Genomic DNA, 20,441 nt, shown 5'->3' on the forward strand with positions numbered 1-20,441 from the left:
AACCCAAATAAGAACTAGATGTATGTTGTGTGTAGTTTTTATCTGTAACATATCATAGACTGTAAGGGGCTGTATGTGTTCCTATATGTCGCATTTATTTATTTATTTATTTATTTTATATGATAGGCTACCATTGGTACCCTTTTGACAAGCCTGAAAAAGATAACCGTACCGACCCATACTGTACTGTACCATACTGTACCACTTAGTGGAAATGGGCCAATAGTGACCTGGTCCAAAACCAGGTGTTTCAATTTCATTGTTCAATCCCTGTAATGTCTTGTATAGATAAGGTCAAGTTAATTGCCAAATTTATGTTTGCTTGTGGTGGTAAGCTAGTTGAGGTTGAATAATGCAATGACAGTATCTAGCATAAAGTCTACTCAAGTGAGTGTTGAAGTCACAATACTACAAGCGGGCTGTCATCCTCTGAGAATGAGGACAGCAGCTTATCCAATTCCTCAGTAAATGCATCCAACCTACAAGGGAATTGGGTAAATGACCAGATTGGGAAATCTAGCTGGAGAAGTAATAGAAGACTGCATGGTATTTAAATGAGTAATTATTGGTAAAATCTGCATGATTGGAAGATTTTCAGTCATTAGACTTGAAAAAGCCAGTTCCTTCTCCCCTCCCGATCGGGTGCATAGTGTGGGGGATTGCCAAGTTTTTAGAGAGAGCAGATGAAATGACTGAGACCTGGGGATCTCAGTCAAATGCAATATATGAAGATTGGATTGTGATGCTAATGCTGGAATAAAGTATGCTTTGTTGTCAGCTGACTGACAATTCCACAGCCCAATGGAAATAGATGAAGATGTGTATGAGGAAATGTGGATAGGGTGTAAGTTATTGGTGTTGTGGTGCCGTTTGTGTGTTGTGTATGCCAAGCATCCTAAATAAGTCTTAATTTATTAATCCTCCCTCTGACTCACAAAGTTATACCTCTGATTGTAAATAAGTGTAGTTAAAAGTGCAAATTAATTTGTAAAGACCTTAAAGGGGTGGTCCAGAGTATATTTTTAAGGCTTAATTGTATTTATAAGCTGCAAAGCAATGTGTGTTCATGCTTCATTTGTAAAAATCATGTTATTTTTTCACATATCCAACTTTGATTTTATATATAGCTACTCTGCTAACATGAAAACGACTGTCATATTTCCTAGTTCCTCTGAAAGGCCTGCCCTCAAGAGGCTCTGATTGGTCAGCTAACATAATGTGCTGTGATTCGTCGATCGACTCCACTGGAGAAGCTTGGTGAACATTGTGGCTGTTTACAGTGGTTTGACAGATAAATATGAATTGTAGCTAAATTGTTAATGGTGCCAAACAGCATTTCCCGTTGTTTACGTTCTTACCACAACATACCGTTAACCCTAGCAACTGTGCATGTAATAATCAATTTTAACAAATAAAAATAGTTACAGGGTGTGGCTCACAAGCCACAGCTTCTTCTCTTATGGTTGAAGCTGCTCCTTCTTTGAGGAGTTTTTAGCTGAATCCAGCACTTAACTGGGAGAGATTCTGGAAGCTCTCCTGTGTCAAATGCTAGCTATATCTTTTTTATAATTCTCCAGAACATAATTAAAATTAAATTATAAGTACTTCTCTCTTTGTGTCATGTCCTTTGGAAGCACAAATACAGAAACAGAACAAGCTCTGTTGAATAGCAGCGTTTGGGCGGCATTTTAGCTTTCTCTGCTATAACATTACAGCGCCTCTGGCCACACCCCTTTGCTGTGCGGGGTGTATGCGCGTGGTGAATGCACGTAACCTAAAGCGTTTGTGATCTCACTAGCCTGGATGTATTTTTTGTAGTCCCCAAACTTTGTTCGCTGTAGGTCTTACATTCAGAGATGTTGTTTATGTTCACACATCTACATTACGCATGAATTAAAAAATATTAGTTTAAAAATGATATTGTAGTGGACCACCCCTTTAAATAAGGAAAACTTATAATTCCTTCCTTCAAGCAAAAAATGTATCAAAACAAAAACAAACAGACGCTTAATATAAAAATAACTCTTACCTGCTACATTATTGTGCTGCCGTCCCTGCTGAATGCTGAGATAACTTCTACTGAGATTTACCTTTTGGAGTGGATTTTCTTTGGGATAGTATTTAAATTTTTAAATCCTTTTGCAGAAGGCATAGCTGTCTATTAAAATAATTTTGCATCTTAAAAGCATTTTGATGTATGATCGTCTACATCCCCTGTGCTGTGCTGCATCAAATCACCTGCATATTAGCTGTCATCATGTGCAGGATAGGGTATATGCCGAGCTAGTGTTGTTCCCATACTGATAAACTTCCGGTGACCGGTTATTGTGAGTTTTTTTTTTCCATTTTATACGGTTCCTTTTACAGCATCGATGTTGTAATGTAATTAAAATACAATCAGTTAAATAGACATTGGCATTCATTTAGTTGCTCAAGCGTAAAACGAGACAAAAAGCCGTTTACTCACACGCGCCTGTCAGAATCGGCAGGCTAGCGCAGAAGCTCCTTTGAATATACTGGGGTAAAATAAATGCTCATATTATAAAGACATGGCGGGGAAAAATGTAATTTAATGCAGCGCTTCTAGTACAATCTGAGACCCACTTTATATCGGATATCACTCAGCCAGTGGTAATTGCTGATTTTTAAAGAAAACTACTTTGGCCAGGAAGTGCAAAACAATATTACAAAGTGTGAAACACTTTGACAAAGCTCGAGACAAATTTACATTTTGAAAGACATTTTTACCCATCATAAGACACAATTACATAGGAAAAACAATTTTACCAAGGACCAAACAAATTTACATATCAGAAAAAAATTAACAAAACGCAAAACACTTTTACAAGTCCCCAAACAAATTTACAATTACAGATTCCTTACGGAAAGGGAATGTCCCCCACACCGGAAGTGACGTAGTATATACCACACACCGGAAAATATCAGCTCGTGTGCGACTTTGTTGACACAGGTTAACACGTCTACAACAATAAAATCATGGTTTTATCAACTGCGATAAAACATGGTTTTGTCATTTAGAGCTATTCTGAGAAAATATCAGTGTGAGAGTATGTAGAAACATGTAAACACAAGTACATGGAAACAATTACAGCATGACATATGTTGACTGATAAAGATAAGATATCGAAACCGCCCTCACCACGCAGACCTGGATAGCTCAGTTAGATAGATCGGTTGATACCTGTGCTGAACCTTTTGACCTGGATTCGAATCTCGTTGATGACATGTAAATTATAATTATTTGTTTACATTAATTCTGGTTATGTACTGTTCTGCTACAGAAATATTAAAATCAATTATGTTTACACTGACACCAGTAATAGGAATCTTTATATGGTATGGGCATGTTTTGTTGCTGTGAAAAAAAGTGACGAATCTGCAAACGTGAATAGTTTACATCACCAGTTAAACCGTAACACTGGCTTCATTCAGTTTACTGTTAAGAGTCCTCAAGCAGATGTTTATACCGTGTACACTTGACATCATGCCCACGATTACAGCGTACAAGTGGCCCTCGTTAAAACATTGAACACATTGATGGAGTGATGCAGTAAGTCAGATGTTTCCGTCTGGTCCGCGTCCTTTATAAAGCATCGACCACACGTAAAGAAAAACCGCGTTAAGCTGCTTATGTGTTTGCCGTAAAACATCCCTCGACCACAGTCCATGTTTGGTCACCATAATCTTTACATACACCATGTATTCCACAGTATAAATTTACCGCGCTCACCACGAACAACACTTTTCCCCGCCTCACTCCCGGTGTACGTTCCACGTCACTTCCGGTGTGTGTACATTCCCTTTCCGTAAGGAATCTGTAATTGTAAATTTGTTTGGGGACTTGTAAAAGTGTTTTGCGTTTTGTTAATTTTTTTCTGAAATGTAAATTTGTTTGGTCCTTGGTAAAATAGTTTTTCCTATGTAATTGTGTCTTATGATTGGTAAAAATGTTTTTCAAAATGTATTTTTGTCTCGAGCTTTGTAAAAGTGTTTCACACTTAGTATTATTGTTTTGCACTTCCCGGCCACCGTAGAAAACAGACCTTAAACGCACCGATTTTGCAATTGCAAACAGTTCACCGGAAGCGATTAACCCAGGTTACTGGCAAATTAAAAGTCCTAAAAGTTCGGCATATACCTTATTCCCATATATTATTCTTCCTTAACAAACAAAAAAGACAAAACATCAGAATATTGGCCATGTATTTTATCACTCTCAGAAAATGTACTAAACTGGGTATCAAAGTATGCATTTTTATCTTAACTGTCCATATTTGCATATTAAAAGTAAACCCTGTATATCTAATGTTTAGTCACTAAAAAGTACAAAGATGTTCTATTCAAACATATTAAAAAGATACCAACCCTGTGACCATTTTGTACTTTTATTTTGGAGTGTAGATTAGCCTGCATAACAGTTTATATTCTATTTTTTTTCTGATTTTGTTTGTTTTAAAAATATTTTTACATTTTTATTTCCCCTTGTTATATGTTATTTTCCATTTACTACAGTATGCAAGTAAGAAAATATTAGCAATTGGTACTTGGTTAAACAGTGTGCATTTACATTGACTTTGTTGCTTGTATTAATTGCTGGTTTCGGTTAAAAGTCTACAATAAAATGCATTGTGTATATTTTGTGTCCTAGCCTGTTCACAGGATGGTCTCCAGTGGTTGTGGCAGTCATGGCAGCAATGGTTCCCATGAGCACTTGCTTAGCATAGCATCCTCTAGTGACAGCAATGGAAATGAAATCACAATGTATCGTGGGAACAGGAGCAATGAAAATACCAGAAAGGAAGAGGGGACTAAAAGCAAACTAGTAATAATTGTTTTCTTTATCTGTATTTTCTTAAAACTGTTCAAATCTTTTTTTTTAATTCTGAATATTTGTTACAATTCTACCTCTATTACAGGGCGTTGTTAAAAACTTGCACCATCATAACAACGGATTTATTGATACATAATCATAATTGTTTAATAAAGTATTCTACTGTGCACTTTTGTTCATTAATTTAAAATCGTGTTTTTCAGAGGTCATTTCAAGAGATTTGTAAAGGGGTTCAGACGATGAAGGCTCAGGAGCAGCAATGCTTCTCTTCCAAATCAGAACAGAAAAAGAATTTAGACAGTGAGTATGTGTGGATCAGTGTGTGAATATACCTTACAACATCGATTCTTAACCTTTGTTGAACTCTTGTGAACTAAATGAATTATTTAAAATAAACTGTCTGTTATTAGATTTATTGGAGACCGTATGACAGTTATATTCCTTTAAAGGCTTAGGAGATTTTGTGGCACCCCAGAAACTCGCAAACCCCATTAATACCATCTAGAGTAAAGCTTTATACTGTCAATATGTTCCTCCACATATGTGGTTCATTATTTACTTTGTGTTTTTAGCAGGTTTTAGGTCTCCTATTGTAAAACAGAAAGACTCTGCTCTGCCGGTCAGAGATGGACCCGCTACAGCGAAAGAATTCAAGGACCACACACTGCACTCATACCAGCAAATCAGCTGTCTGGACAGTGTGATCAGGTATGTGCGGACATGCATGTTTTAAACTGTATTAAAGATATATTTCAGATGAAAACAGTATTATTTAAATACGTATTCAATAGCAGGTCTTGTATCTTGCAGGTATCTGGAGAGCTGTAACATCCCGAACACTGTAAAAAGGAAGTACCAGTTTTCCTCAAACACCACCTCCTCAAATTCGGATGAGGACAAGAAAACCTCTGAAGCCAGTCTTCAAGAGACTGATGGTATATTTTTCTTTTTGTACATTGTGTTTGATTTTTTAAAACAACACTTGGCAGGCAATTTTTTAATATAAAATATAAATATAATATAAATATAATTTCTGTAATTAAATATTTATTTTCCAACTTTTATTTTTTTTAGATTTGTTAAGTATGGATGTGCCAACTTCTTTGTCTGTAAAGAACAGTAAAAAGTCCCCATCAGGTACCACCTCAGATCGTGTTGTGGGAGGGCCTTTATCTCCTCTGGGCCTGCCCTGCAAAGCAGACAGTGTGGTGTCTCAGTGTTCCTACAGTAGCACAATTGTGCATGTTGGGGACAAGAAGACACAGCCAGAATCAGGTATCAATAACATCTCATGCATAATCACAAAATAATAATTTCTGAATAGATTATTTTATTTAAGTGGAATATATTTTTTTCAAAATTTCTCGCTGGAGTTTTTTAAAAAAATGTATAGCAATATGCTAAATGTTCCAATAGATTTACAAAGAGGTACATCCAATAATTCTTAAAATTGTAATGTACTTTTACATGTCAGAAATCATTGAGGATGCAGCAGAAAGTCCAGTCCCTTCTGCACCCGTTAGTGTGGTTTCCCCACCCACAATGAAGCAGGAAGCCTATAAGAAGCTGGGGCTCACAAAACAGGTACTGGCGGCTTACACACAGAAGGAAGAGCAAGCATTTCTCAGTCGCTGCAGGGAACTCCAATATGGTCAATCCATCCAGAGGGACTGCCCATATAGCACACAAAAAAGCAGAGGACAGGCTGCAGAAGGTATGTTAACATTAAAACACATGGAGCTAATATACAGTTTATTACTGTTAGTAAAACTAATGGATGTAATTGGTGAATCTTGACTTCCCACAAAAAAGCGATTCAATTTATTGCAATATGTGCTCCCACTTATTAATGTTTTTTTCTGCTGTGTACTTTCATAAAAAAAACGTTGTCAATTAATTTATTATTAAATGATGACACTTAATATAAAGTGGGTCCTACTTCAGACGTTTTGGTCAGTTTATACTCAATTTGAGTAATAACGAAACATGATAGTAAAGACATTTATAATGTTATTATAAATGTTGGGGAAAGTTACCTTTGAAAGTAATGCATTACAATACTGAGTTACAACCACAAAAAGTAACTAGTGGCGTTTCTTAGATACCTTTTAATGGTAAGTCATGGATTATATTACTTATTGAGATACTTTTGCATTACCTTTTCTTGCCTGGCGAAGGCTTGATCTCTTTCAGAACTTACAGGAAATTTTTTCTTCTGCTTTTTTTAAAAATAGAGGATCTCCACAATTAACAAATTGAGACAATCCCCATTTCCTTTTCTTCGATGGGTCCAAATTTCTGTGTGTTCTATCATTGAATGCGTGATTCAGCGTGACTTAATTTTAATTCAGCAGTTAATGTTTTAAAAGCTAGTTATTTAAACTAAAAGGTAACTAGCATTACATTTAAAATATATATATTATTACAAATATTATTATACAAATATTATTAATATATATATATGAATATATATATATATATATATATATATATATATATATATATATATATATATATATATATATATATATATATATATATATATATATTTTTTTTTTAAGTAATGCATTATTTACTTGTTATTTAGAAAGTAATATTATTATGTAACTCATGTTACTTGTAATGCATTACCTCCAACACCGGTTATACAATACATTTCTTCTTCAAATAAATGTTGTTGTATTGTTCTTTCGATTCATCAAAGAATCCTGATAAAATCCTGAAACTAATATTTTCAATATGTTAGCATTTTAAAGCAATATTCTGTTAGCATTGGTGGCAGACATTCAAAGAACCTAACATAATTGAAATAATTCAATTAATAATATAAAGAAGCACCAATTCTCTGGTCCCAACTGAAGCTCTACACTGTTGAGCGCATTTCTGGATCATAATATGACAAAATGCAGGGCACCCACAGTTTCAATGGCTTCAGGGACAAAAGTACATAAGTACAGCTCATTTTGTCATAAACATATTTTCACTAAGGTCAATAGAATCTACACTATATTACACTGCATTTATTGGGTCCTTTCTCTACCTAATTGGTTTTCTTCAGGAGCTTGTGAATCCAAAGCAGAACAAGGTATCCCTGTTACAGAGGCAAGCACCAGGAAAAGTTGGCGCACCAAAAAGTCCAAGAAACTACGCACAAAACATCCTGATTCATCAGATAATGCAGCGCCTCAGCACAGACCTCTTCCACCCTTACAGGGTTTAAACCAGACATCTTGGTCCCCCTCTGAGACATCACAGTCTGGGTTTTCAGTTCCATTTTCTTCTGTGGTTCCAGGGTACCCTGTCTACCCTGTAGCTCCCTCTATTGTCTTCCCTCAGGCCTCTAAAGGAGTAGCGGAGTCCCAGACTACTCAAGCATCACCTTCTGCAACTGCATATCCCACCCCGTTAGTCACACCAGTTGTAACTTTAGTTTTGCCCAGTTTTATGTTGCCACAGATGAGCGCAGCAACTCAATCTTCATTCTGTGCTGATACTCAGCAACCCTACAATGCTTTCTTTCAAACTCAACCCTACAATACCCAGCATTCCTTTCAGCCCCAACAAGTTTATGACCAGCAGTCCTTTCAACACCAGCAAGCCTACAATATCCAGCAACCATTGCATCCCCAACAAGTTAACACAAGCCAACAAGCCTTTCAGCCGCAACAAGCCAATGCCACTCCCCAGCACCTTCAGAACCTTCAAGGCTGCAATATGCATCAGTGCTTTCAGACTCACACCTCTTTCATCTCCCAGCAACCAACGTTTACACCCCAGATGCATTTAGAGTATGAAATGACATCTGATCCCAAACCTTCCATCACTGAGTCTATAGAATGTCCTACACCTGTGCCACATCCTTACTCCCCTCCACAATTTGAGTCTCGCTGTAGTTCTCCATTGCAGCTGGACCTGCTTCAAATGGAGGAAAAGCAGGACTCTCATTCCACAGCACACCAAACCAGCAACCAGGGTAACTGCAGTTCAGTACAAGACAAACCCACCACATCCGTTAATAGTAATTCTTCTTCAGCGATGGATCACTTAACACAGGTAACCATCTACAAACACACATACATGTCTAAGATGCAAATATATGAACAATGATCTACTATTCTTGCCTGATTTTCTCTATATTTTTCCAGGCATGTTGTTTAAGTAAAGGTAGCAACAGTGGTGACCACTCTTCATCCAGCAGTGTGTTGGAACTGTTGTTGCAGGAAGACTCTCATTCAGGCACAGGTTCTGCCATGTCAGCATCCACTGGATCTGCATCCAATGATTGCAACACCACCAAAAGTGGAACAGGTCACTGCAAGTTAATGCTTCACACTTAATTAATTAAAAATGTACATGCAGGCTATTCTCATACGTTATGTCAAAAGCAATTTTAACAGACCAGAACCCTTGTTTGAACTGTTGCTGTTTTTACTTCTCAAAACATCTTCATCTCATTCATTTCCTTTTAACCAAGAAAAAAGTATATTCCTTATAAACTGTCGAGGTCACCATTGTCTGCCACAAGTTCTTGTCAGCAGGTTGTTCTAGTTTTATAGTCTATTAAAGGGATGAACTGAAAAATCACCATTCACCATTTACACATTAACACAAGTGGTTCTAAAATTTTATGTAGGTATTTCTGTTGAACACAAAACAATATATTATGAAGAATGCTGGCAATGATGATTGTGTCCAATCATCTTTACATAGATGAAGAAAAAAAGAATAATACAAACATAATTTCAGTTTGTGGAGGGCCAGACAGAATCTGTAGACATATTTTTGCTGTTTCTGCACATAATTTTGTTAAGAAAATCTGTGGATTTATGTAGTTAGATTAATTCAGTTTAATACAAATGTCAGTGTTGAAGGATAATCCAATGACATTAAAGCTTTTAAGCTTTTGAAGCATGCTTCAGAGTTTTGGATAACTTCCCAAAGAACTAAATGGGCTAATTAATAGCACTAATTCACTGGCTAATAGGATGTCAGTTTGCACAGAAATTCTTTGTAATTTGTAAACAGTGGCTTTTGTGTTGTGAGATCATGAGCAGTCCTTTTCATTACAGATTAGTCATCCCATTATACATTGCAATATACAGCATCATATAGCATAATTTTTTTATTATAAACTGAACTGAACTTAAACTCTACAAACTGAACTACACTGTTCCAATTTACTATGAACTTCTATGTGAAGCTGCTTTGACACAATCTATACAAATAAAGGTGAATTGAATTGAAATGAATTATTTCTTGTGTTGTAGGAAGCAATACAAGCAAGTATTTTGGCAGCGTGGACTCTTCAGAGAGCAATCACAAGAGCAAAGAAATAGTAAAGGAGCAAGAGCAGAGTTTTGCCAAGTATGTTAATCAAGAGCATGGATGGACACTAATGGCTAATGATGATGACTCTGTCATGATGACTTATCAAGTGTCATCAAGGTGAGCATCCGTTTTGTTCTTTATTGGGAAACAATGGAATTTGTTGTTTAATGTTAAACCAAGAATAGTAATACAATTTTTTTGCAAATCTAAACTCATCAACACAATTTAAATACACTGTTTATTATTCAAAATAATAATTACTATATATTATTTTTGAAAATGGAAAGATTTATGTGCCTCAAATGAAAGTTCATTCCTCCAAAACATTGAAAATTCCAAAAGTTTTTAAAGACATTGTAAAAGTAATCCATATGAATTTATTGGATTAATGCAGATGTTCTGAAAAAAAGAAAAAATCATCTTATATGATGAGCAGATGTAATGTTGTTTTTTCAAAAACATTAATGAACATTTGCAGAACACATCGAATATGGCCAAAAGGAGTGTCACTTGTTTTTGTGGAAGTTAAAATGTGCTGATGTGTTTGAACTTTCTAATTACATTACAAAATCATTCAAGTAATACTGATTCATAGGCCCTATTTGCACCTGATATTAAGATGTATTTTTCGTCAATCAGATCACATTGGCAATGATAAGTACAGGTGCGAACAGCAGGGAGTAAAACATTTTGAGCTTGTTCACATTTGACCACTTCCAGAGGTGGTTTACAAATACATTAAGGCAACACCAAGCCAACGACAAACAACAAGCACAGATGGAACCCTGCTGTGTTGTTGCCTCACGTCAGCTCATGTATGCTTCAGTCTGGTCCAAAAAGCTGTGCGTGAACACTCTAAACATACTCTGCCCGCTTCCGCACCCTTGAAGGGCAGTAGTCTGATTTCTCCTTCACAACGGGAAATAAGAACTTCTAGCGTGCACGTGCAAAGTGTAAACAAAGCAGAGTTCAGTACCATTATCACAGTAATTGTTAAATGCATTTGGCTTTGGAAATAATTTATGAAAGAATGCCACATAGCAGTGAACTTGGACCTGGAACCATTTAAATTGAGTCTTATTTTTTCCAAACTAAGAAAATGCAACACATCATTGGCCCACTGTTTAAAAGAAGGGGGAAATAATTGCTTCCAATTGATTAAACTCAACCGTCTTGCTAAGAGAGAAGTAAAGGCAATGCCTTTTACAGTGTTAAAGAGATAAATCCAACACCTGCCTACAGACCCTCATCATTAAAGAAGTGGTTGTAAAAGTATACAAAAGAGACACATTTATATGGCAGCTGTGAACGGTAATGTGTACACTTGTGATTGGATCGTTGAAAATGCATCTTAAAACTAGGTGCGAACAGGGCCTTAGAATCAGAATATGCTTATAGTTTGGTGATAATGTCTTCAGGTATTATATTTAGAGTTCAAAATTTCAAAGCATGGCATTTTAAGTGCTTAAAATTTGTATACAAAATTTTGTTGGTATGGGACAGGAACATGGAAAAGGTTCTGGTCGAAGACCGGGAACGTTTAAGGCGTATGCAGAAGAACCAGCCCCGTTTCTCCTCAGAACAGCGTCGAGAACTTATTGATCAGCACCCCTGGATGAGAAGGGGAGGCCTACCCAATGCCATCAACATAATGGTATGTGACTCTAGGGGTAGCAAAAATACCACCTTCACAATTTTGTTCAGGCAGGATCACAATCCAGTCTTTTGTTTTTTTTTCCACAATGGTACACATACAAGTAGTGATGCATGGTATTGGATTTTTACTGTATCAGATATATAATTTGTGCTCATATCAGATACTGATGTTTTAATCTGTGTGTAATATATATTTTTTGCATTATACTGGAATCATTTTAGGCTTTTTTGAAGCAAAAGCTGTATTTCTTTATATATTTAGGCTATTGTTTGTTTCAGATTTATAAACAAAATTATGTCTTGTTTTAAATAGGATATGGATGGAATAAAATAAATATTAATGTTCTTTTAAAGAAAAACCGCTGTTCAAATGATATTTTCTTTACTCGAACACTATGTGCTCTATTTTAACAATCTAAGTGCAAAGTCTAAATCGCATTGCGCAAAAGCATTAAGGGCATGTCCGAATCCACTTTTGCTATTTTAAGCATGGAAAAATACGCTTTGCGCTTCAGCGCATGGTCTAACAGGGTTGTATTTATTCTCTTAATGAGTTATGGGTATGTTCTGAGAATAAACCAATCAGAGTCTCATCTCCCATTCCCTTTAGAGTCAGTTGTGTCACGCCATGGTGCATTTGCTATTTACATGGTGGAGTTTGTAAGTGGAAAAACTGAATGCTTCACTAGCGAGTTAAACAGACCATCTGCAGCGAGGATAAAGAACAGGCCTTCATTCGGCCTCTTTACTTTCTCTTTACTTTACTATTATTCTTTACTTTACTCGTTTACTTTTGTGGAGTAAGGAAACGATGTTGTACGCACTCCACTGAAGACATCCATTAGCCTACATATTTAGTCGCAAAGATTTGTTTTAGAACCATTTCTAAATTCAGTTCTAATTTCCAGCAAATTAATAAATGAACAATAATAACGAAATGTGGTCAAACAACTAAGTTATATCCAAAAACACATCCTATTCTTATGCCCCATACGTCTCTAAAACCAGACAGGTAGACAAATCTAAACTTGTTTTTATTAAAACATATAAATATACATATAATAAATAATACTGCTAAAAATAACAACATTATACAAATGCAAATTGCCATGAATAAATTGAAAAAAGCCCCTGAGATGAAGGCATGGAGGCAGGGGTTTTTATATTTATGTAGAAAATAATAATTTTTGTAACATTTTAATCCTTTTATTATTTTTCATTTGTAAAGATTTTTGCGTGTTACTGTACATCCTGTGTGTATTAAGAAATCTGTAGGCATTTAAGGCCCACAGCTAACGTGCTCTGCGCTGGACTTTAGACCTGCTTTCAGCTGGTTAATTGCGCAGTCTATTTTAGTTTCTCAAAATAGCAACGTGCCAACAATGTGCCTTAACACACCTCCTTTCCAGACCGGAGCACCCATGAGTCCACAAAGTGGCGCAAATGGATTTACTATTTAAACAACGTGGCGCAAAGTGGAAAAATTAGGGTTGTGCTGGTCTGAAAATAGCAACAAATTGCGCCAAACACGTCTTGCGCCTTATTGCGTCTGGTGTGTGATAGGGCCCTATGCCTATATTTTTTGCTTGTGTGTGTGTGTTTGAAGAGTGGAGAAGACTATCTAGTTTGTCATCTAGTTATTGCCAATATTCTTTTGTAGGCTACATTTTAAATAACATGTGGATAATAACAGTTTGGCCATGTAAAATAAACAAGAAAAACTACACGGCCCTATAGCTACAACAAATAGGCTAATACTTTTCTAAAATATGGATGAAACCAATATACTTGAAGCATCAGATATGCTACAGCCGTTCTATTGACATATTGACATTGTCATTCATATAATTTGCTAAATCTTCTGAACTTGTTCATTTGAATCTTTGATTTAATCTTGCATTTAATATAACATTAGGTGCAAGTGTCTGATAATATACAGGGGTGGGCCATTTATATGGATACACCTTAATAAACTTGTTGGGAATTTCACAAGAAAAAACAATGGTGTGCTTGGTTTTAACATAACTTTATTCTTTCACGAGTCATTTACAAGCCTGCTCACATAAACTAATGTGCCACAAACAGGACGTTATTATCACCAACCATTTCCATTTTATTAAGGTGGATCCATATAAATGGCCCACCCTGTACAAACACTAATGAATAATTGTTTAATTATTGATAATTTTTTAAAATTTACTTTTGATAATGATTTTGTTTTTTATTAGTTAAAGCTTCATTTAACAAAGACAATCACACTTAATAACATGCATTATAGCTTAAATAAAAATGAACGTAGGCTAACTATATTGTTTCTTGTAATTTTATTTTAGCCTGATAAACTAACACTAATGGTAAAGTTCTTAATTATCAATCTTTTTTATATTTATTTTTTATAAAGTTTACTTTTAGAGTAATAAACATTGCTATTCATTTTAATTTAGCCAGATATTCAAAACAGCTGTTGGCTGAATAGGCAGGAATGTAGACGTGACAGTTTTTTTTTTTTTTCATTCTTATAAAAACAGCAATTGTTAAATTCCTCAGCCTATATTTTAAAAATAAAAGTTTAAAGCCTATCGTTAAGTCTGCCTGATATTTTTAAAACTAAAAATATATAGAGTTCATAATAATAACATTCATTATTGAAATAATAAAATAATGATGTGCAATCCAAGTTCAGACTTAACAGTACAAAAGTCATTAGAAAAATATTGCAAAATTAGCAAGATGTGAAACTAATCTAATGTTCCTAAATAAATAACTGTTGTCGATTTAATGTAAAAACATAGCTACATTTTTGGCTATTTCAGCTGTTGTAACTGAAACTAGCAAACATTACAACACCACAACATTTAGGATTCCTTTAGAAGCAGTTGGAGATTTCTGTATACAAATCAGCATTTCTGCTTGTTGGGGAACCGACAGTTTTTATGAACAAATTACCAGTCTGTCAGATGAAGAAGAGCCGGAGTCAGAGGTTCAAATAAATAAAGTTTACTGAGAATAGTTTGCAGATGATTGTCAACACTCGTACAGTTTGTAGGCTGCTCTACTTACAATCTCATACAGTTATACTTTTACATAATGTCATTAACTGCGTCATACATATAGGTGTTTTAATCTGATTGGTTAAAACTACAGATAGACTTAGAAAATTTCCACGTATGAATATGCGTACAGTTCTGAACCATATCTCAATCATACAAATGTCAGACAACCACTAGGCCAGGGGTGGGCAAGCTCGGTCCTGGAGGGCCAGTGTCCTGCATAGTTTAGCTTAAACTCTAATCAAACACACCTGAACATGCTAATCAGTGTCTTCAAGATCACTAATTATCTATAAGCAGGTGTGTTTGATCAGAGTTGGAGCTAAACTGTGCAGGACACCGGCCCTCCAGGACCGCCTTTGCCCACCCCTGCACTAGGCTGATTAGTGCTGACCCCAGACCTGTAATGATGATCCACAGATAAATAAAACACACACACAAAGTACAATCGGTTTCATACTCAAGGCTGTGTCGTGTACTCTCAGCCGTCTTATCAAAACTGGTACAGTCAACATCCAAACTAATAACTTGCTAAGACACAAAGTATATCTTGCATACAAAGGAATTTACTTAAACATAATTAACACATAAAATCGCAAATAACTAAAGAAACAGTTGTTTTCCAATTATTCAAGAGTCCAGTTCCACTCAAGAGGTGTCCATGACCTCTGACCTGGCTTGGTAGATTCTGAAGAAACAAATCATTTGGCATACAGAAAAAGCAATGACACGCATTATTTCAGTTTTACTCTGAAGAGGGATGTCATATAAGCTAGGCCCTTAAACATTCAACTTTAATAATAGTCAGAAAGACATGAGTCATAAATATGAGTCATATGACTTTATTTAGTCAAAAAGATGAGCAGTCTTCGTTACATTTATCAGAGGCTCTTCCTGCTTCTGTCATTTTAGGTTTAAATTATAGACATGTGAAAGGTAACAAAAATCAAAAAAATGAAAGAAAAATCCTGCCACATTGAGCCAGATTGGTAAATATTAAGAGCTTTAAAAGTTGTCATTTAAATATGAGAAGCCTTGTACCCAAACTGAATGAATTTAAAATCAGAATTGCTCAAACTAAAGCTCATGTTATGGCAATAACGGAATCATGGCTAACTTCTGATATTCCAGATTCTTTTCTTTCAATAGAATACTATTCATTGTACCGTAGAGACCGGACTGAGAAAATAGGTGGTGGGAGTTGCAGTTTATGTAAATAAAAATATTCTCATTCAATTACAAAAATCTCAACTGACTCAGAATCATTACAATTAGTTGTCAATCTATCAAACCAGCTTTCAGTTACTATTATTGTCACATACAAGCCCCTAAATGTCAGCGTGACTACATACTTAATGCAGCTTGCTGACATGATAAAATGTGTTAAAAATAAGGAGCTTGTGATCCTTGGTCACATTAATATGAACTGGATTGACAACTCCTCTAAATCTCTGAAAGCCATAGCTATAAAATTGGGTTTACATCAATTAATTAAAGCTCCAACTAGATTTGGTAAAAATCCTAATTCTATTTTGGATCTTATATTTACAAACCAACCTATATATCAAGTATGGTATATCTGGAGTGATCTCACGTCTGTTTCCAATCACTCGCTTATTTATGTCATCAGCAAAACTTTTAACATCAAACACATCAAAATTACCAAACTCAAAATTACCTCAGATTAATGCTGAATTTGGAGATATTGATTTGCAGTAATGAGATGTATTGTCGAATCCTGACTGCATCTTATCAAATTTCTATAGCAGAGTGGAGGTAATGCGGAAAAACTACACAACTACTTGTAAAATGGATGTCAGACACAACAAAGTACCTTGGGTAAATTCTGAAATGTTACAACTTTTAAAGAAAAAAGCCTCTTCTCTGAAGGCATACAGATCTTCTAAAACACATAAGAATAAGCTTATTTTAGATGAATACAGAAATAAATAACTCTGAATTGCGTGAAGCCAAACAACTCTATTTTTAAAATCAAATTAATCATGCTGCCACCAATGCGAGAGCACTATGGCAAACTATCAAATCAATAACTGGTGAAAATATCTTGAAAAATAACAATAACTTACAAATGGCTATAAATGGTACTCTTCTCACTAATCATGAAAAAAGTGGTAACTCATTCAATGAGTATTTTATTTAATCTGTACAAGAGATGTCCTCTAAATTCTTAGCTTGCCCTTTCTCCCAGAACCACTGAATACACTTCAACAGTTCTCCTTTTCTGAGATCTCACAAAGTGAGTTATCCAATATATTGAACTCTTTTAATATATCTCATGCCTGCGATGTAAACAATTTAAACATGTATTTTATGAAAACTCATGCTAGAACTCATACCACTTTTTCATCATTTAGTTCATTTGTCATCAGGCTTCATAAATTTCCTGACATCTGGAAAACTGCTCAGATAATTCCAATATTTAAATCTGAGGACCCAACTAGTGTCTCTAATTACCGGCCAATTTCAATCCTTCCTACATTTTCTAAGTTACTTGAAAAGCATTGTATAATCAATTAATTGAGTATCTTGAAGACAATAATCTGCTTGGAGATAGCCAGCATGGCTTTAGACCACTGCGGTCAACCACATCAGCATTGCTTTTATTGACTTACTTACTTTGTCTGATATATATTAATAACCTCCCTCAGGTAATTGAACATTCAGTTTCTTTACTGTACGCTGATAATACTGTGCTTTTTGTGTCTGGATCAAGTACAGATTCAATTAACAATAAATTAAATACAGATCTTCAGCATTTACATCAATGGCTGCAAGACAGTAATTTGACTATTAATGTTAAGAAAACAGAATGTGTGTACTTTTACTCACTTAGGCGAAAATTATCCATATCCAATTCCATAACTTTCTCAAATCAAAAACTTTCCATTGTGTCCACATATCAATATTTGGGAATCGGTCTAGACTCTCACCTTACTTATTGTGACATATGTTCAAAATGTCTGTAAAAAGCTGAAGGAAAACTATTTGCTTATGGGAAATTAGGACAAATTTGTTTCTTTCTGTTTCAGAACCTTATCCTCATGCCATCATTTTGTCCACCTTGTCATAGTGTTTGCCTGTTTGGTCACTCACAACAAATGATATCTTTGAGCCATTAGCTAGACTGTACAATAGGGCCTATAAGATAGATCCACAATAGACTTTCTGGATGGACACATCACTGCTTTGCTCTATCACTCTCTAATGATTTATCTTTTTAAAATTACATTATAAACACAGGGATTAAACTTTTACTATCAAACTTTAAATAGTGCTTAAAAACTGTTATGGACAGAGATCTTTCTTTTATGCCGTGCGTGCGTGCGTGCGTGCGTGCGTGCGTGCGTGCGTGCGTGCGTGCGTGTCTGTGTCTGTGTCTGTGTCTGTGTCTGTGTGAGAGAGAGAGGGAGAAAGAGGTTTTAAGTGCTAGGTTTCAGTACAGATTATTTTTTTTAAATGACATCAGCCAATTCATTACTATTAATCAGCAACAAAAGACTTATTAAACTCTAAGACTTAAATTAGGATACATTGAAAATAACTTTTTTTAAATACTTTAAATGGTAGATTATAAGGCTGTGTATTTTATGTGGTTGTATGGTATTTCTTAATGGTTTATAAGTGTCACAATAGGGTTTTTTTTTACAAACCATAAACCGAATCAAACCGAAAAGCGTGACCTTATGATACTAACCAAACTGACAGCTTTGTGCACCATTCCACTCTTAATATATTACATTTCACATTAACATCATGCACAGCAGCTTGTTTATTCCATTCTAAAAATCTTTTCTATTTGTTTAGGAGTGCATGTACTGCGAGAATGACATTTCTGCCCCTCTGGGAGACCTGCCAGATATGGAGTTAGGCTTTTTGGGTGGAGATTTGGTACGAGATGGACGCTTCCATTCACGGGAAGTGAAGAAACAACCTAGTGGATAATTTTCAGCCAGCAGATAGCAACAGCACCCTAACAGGTTTACACTTGTGCACACCAAGTAAAATTGTCACAAGGTATTTAAGATATCTTTGTCAGTTGATTATGAATGTGTTTATTGACGTGCAATAGTGTACTAGACGGCTGCCTGATCAACCCAAAGATGCGGTTCAAATGTACAATTGATTGGAGCTTCAGTCACTTGGCCTTGACAATCTGACTGTGCTCTGCAATTTTTGTCTCTTAAGAGTTTCTTCAGATCTCTTGTACTGATTTATTATGTAGCAATTCTTTCCACAATGGAGTTATGCACATGCATTTTGCCAGACTACATTCATACCAGCTGTGGGAATGATATTATATAGCAATGACATTTTTCTAGGCATTGTCACAGTGGAATTGTCCTTAAGAACATTTGGCAGAGGTTTGAGATCGTATGCCCTTCCTAGCCCAGTACTGAATGCTGGGATACATATACACATATTAAAGTTATTGTATCCAAGCAACTTGGATATCATCTGATTGTGGTGGGAAAAGCACCACGTCGACACAGGGATAACGTGCAATCTCGAAAATGAAAGGACTAGGGATGTTCTTGCTGTGAAGTTACAGTGGTATCCACTGAGCCACCATGCCACCCATGTGAAGCACTTTTTTTATTATTTATAAATGGAAACATTTAACAGACACAGCAGTATATGGGTCAATACTAATGAATCTAGCAAATCATCTAAACTGTGAGTTTAGGGACCATTCCAGCCAAATAAGCTGGTGCCATCAATACATGATCTGTCTTTTCCACTACACGGCCCTCACTTTTTTTATTACAACATGCATAAGAAAAGTTTGTTGTGGGCATTCAGGGATCTGCAATCATTGTAACTAATATTTTTGGACATGATTTGTAGGCTATAAAGAAATTGATTATCTTTATTCCTTTTGCCCTCTTTATCCCTTTTGTCTTCGTGTTTTATAAATCTATTCACACTGCAGTAATCCTGCAAAGATGTCAGGGCACCAGTGTTCTGAATCTAGGAATCTGGTTTTATTTTATATCATTTTGAAAAAGTCTGATGTGTCAAAAATCCACAATGTCTGGCCATTCCTGTACCTGAAATACAATGCTACTGTTGTCTGAAATTCAATGTACTTCAGGGCCAGTAGACCTGTTTCTGATTTGTTGAAGCATATATGACACGAAAGGAGGCATAGGATTACAGAAGCTTAACAAACTGCTTACATTTTTTCTGTCAGTAGAGATTTACTTTAAATTTGTTTGATGTCATTATGTTTCTGTATATTTCTCAACTTATTTTTTTCATAAATGTCATATTATTCTTACTTTGTAATTAAAAGATATATCTAAAACAATCTCTGATGCTTCATTTTAATGGTAGTCAAATGTTAAATGCTTTCATGTGATTATATATAGAGTTGAAGTCAGAATTATTAGCCCCGTTAGAATTTTTTTCTTTTTTAAAGAAGCCCCTATTATGTTTTTTTTTTAAAAAATGGCCTTCCATGTAGTGTTTAACACAGCTCTAAGTGAAGTGAAATATCCAGCTAAGGCTTAAATCTGAAAGTGGACAGTCCTTAA

At 35.4% G+C, this 20,441-nt stretch overlaps 1 protein-coding gene across 1 annotated transcript in view; it reads left to right on the forward strand.

Annotated features, from left to right (window-relative positions):
- Positions 1-20,215, forward strand: part of LOC130241330 (period circadian protein homolog 2-like) — a 44,661-nt gene extending 24,446 nt beyond the window's left edge. Inside the window, exons 12-22 of the mRNA XM_056473038.1 lie at positions 4,670-4,843; positions 5,056-5,152; positions 5,425-5,560; positions 5,663-5,787; positions 5,927-6,127; positions 6,327-6,566; positions 7,911-8,905; positions 8,998-9,160; positions 10,120-10,297; positions 11,684-11,834; positions 18,712-20,215. Of these exons, the coding sequence (XP_056329013.1) occupies positions 4,670-4,843; positions 5,056-5,152; positions 5,425-5,560; positions 5,663-5,787; positions 5,927-6,127; positions 6,327-6,566; positions 7,911-8,905; positions 8,998-9,160; positions 10,120-10,297; positions 11,684-11,834; positions 18,712-18,849 (2,598 nt within the window). The 3' untranslated portion in view covers positions 18,850-20,215. The remainder of the gene's footprint in view (positions 1-4,669; positions 4,844-5,055; positions 5,153-5,424; positions 5,561-5,662; positions 5,788-5,926; positions 6,128-6,326; positions 6,567-7,910; positions 8,906-8,997; positions 9,161-10,119; positions 10,298-11,683; positions 11,835-18,711) is intronic.
- Positions 20,216-20,441: the final 226 nt, after the last annotated feature.

This window comes from Danio aesculapii, chromosome 15 (genome assembly GCF_903798145.1).
Source record: "Danio aesculapii chromosome 15, fDanAes4.1, whole genome shotgun sequence".
Taxonomy (NCBI): Eukaryota; Metazoa; Chordata; class Actinopteri; order Cypriniformes; family Danionidae; genus Danio; species Danio aesculapii.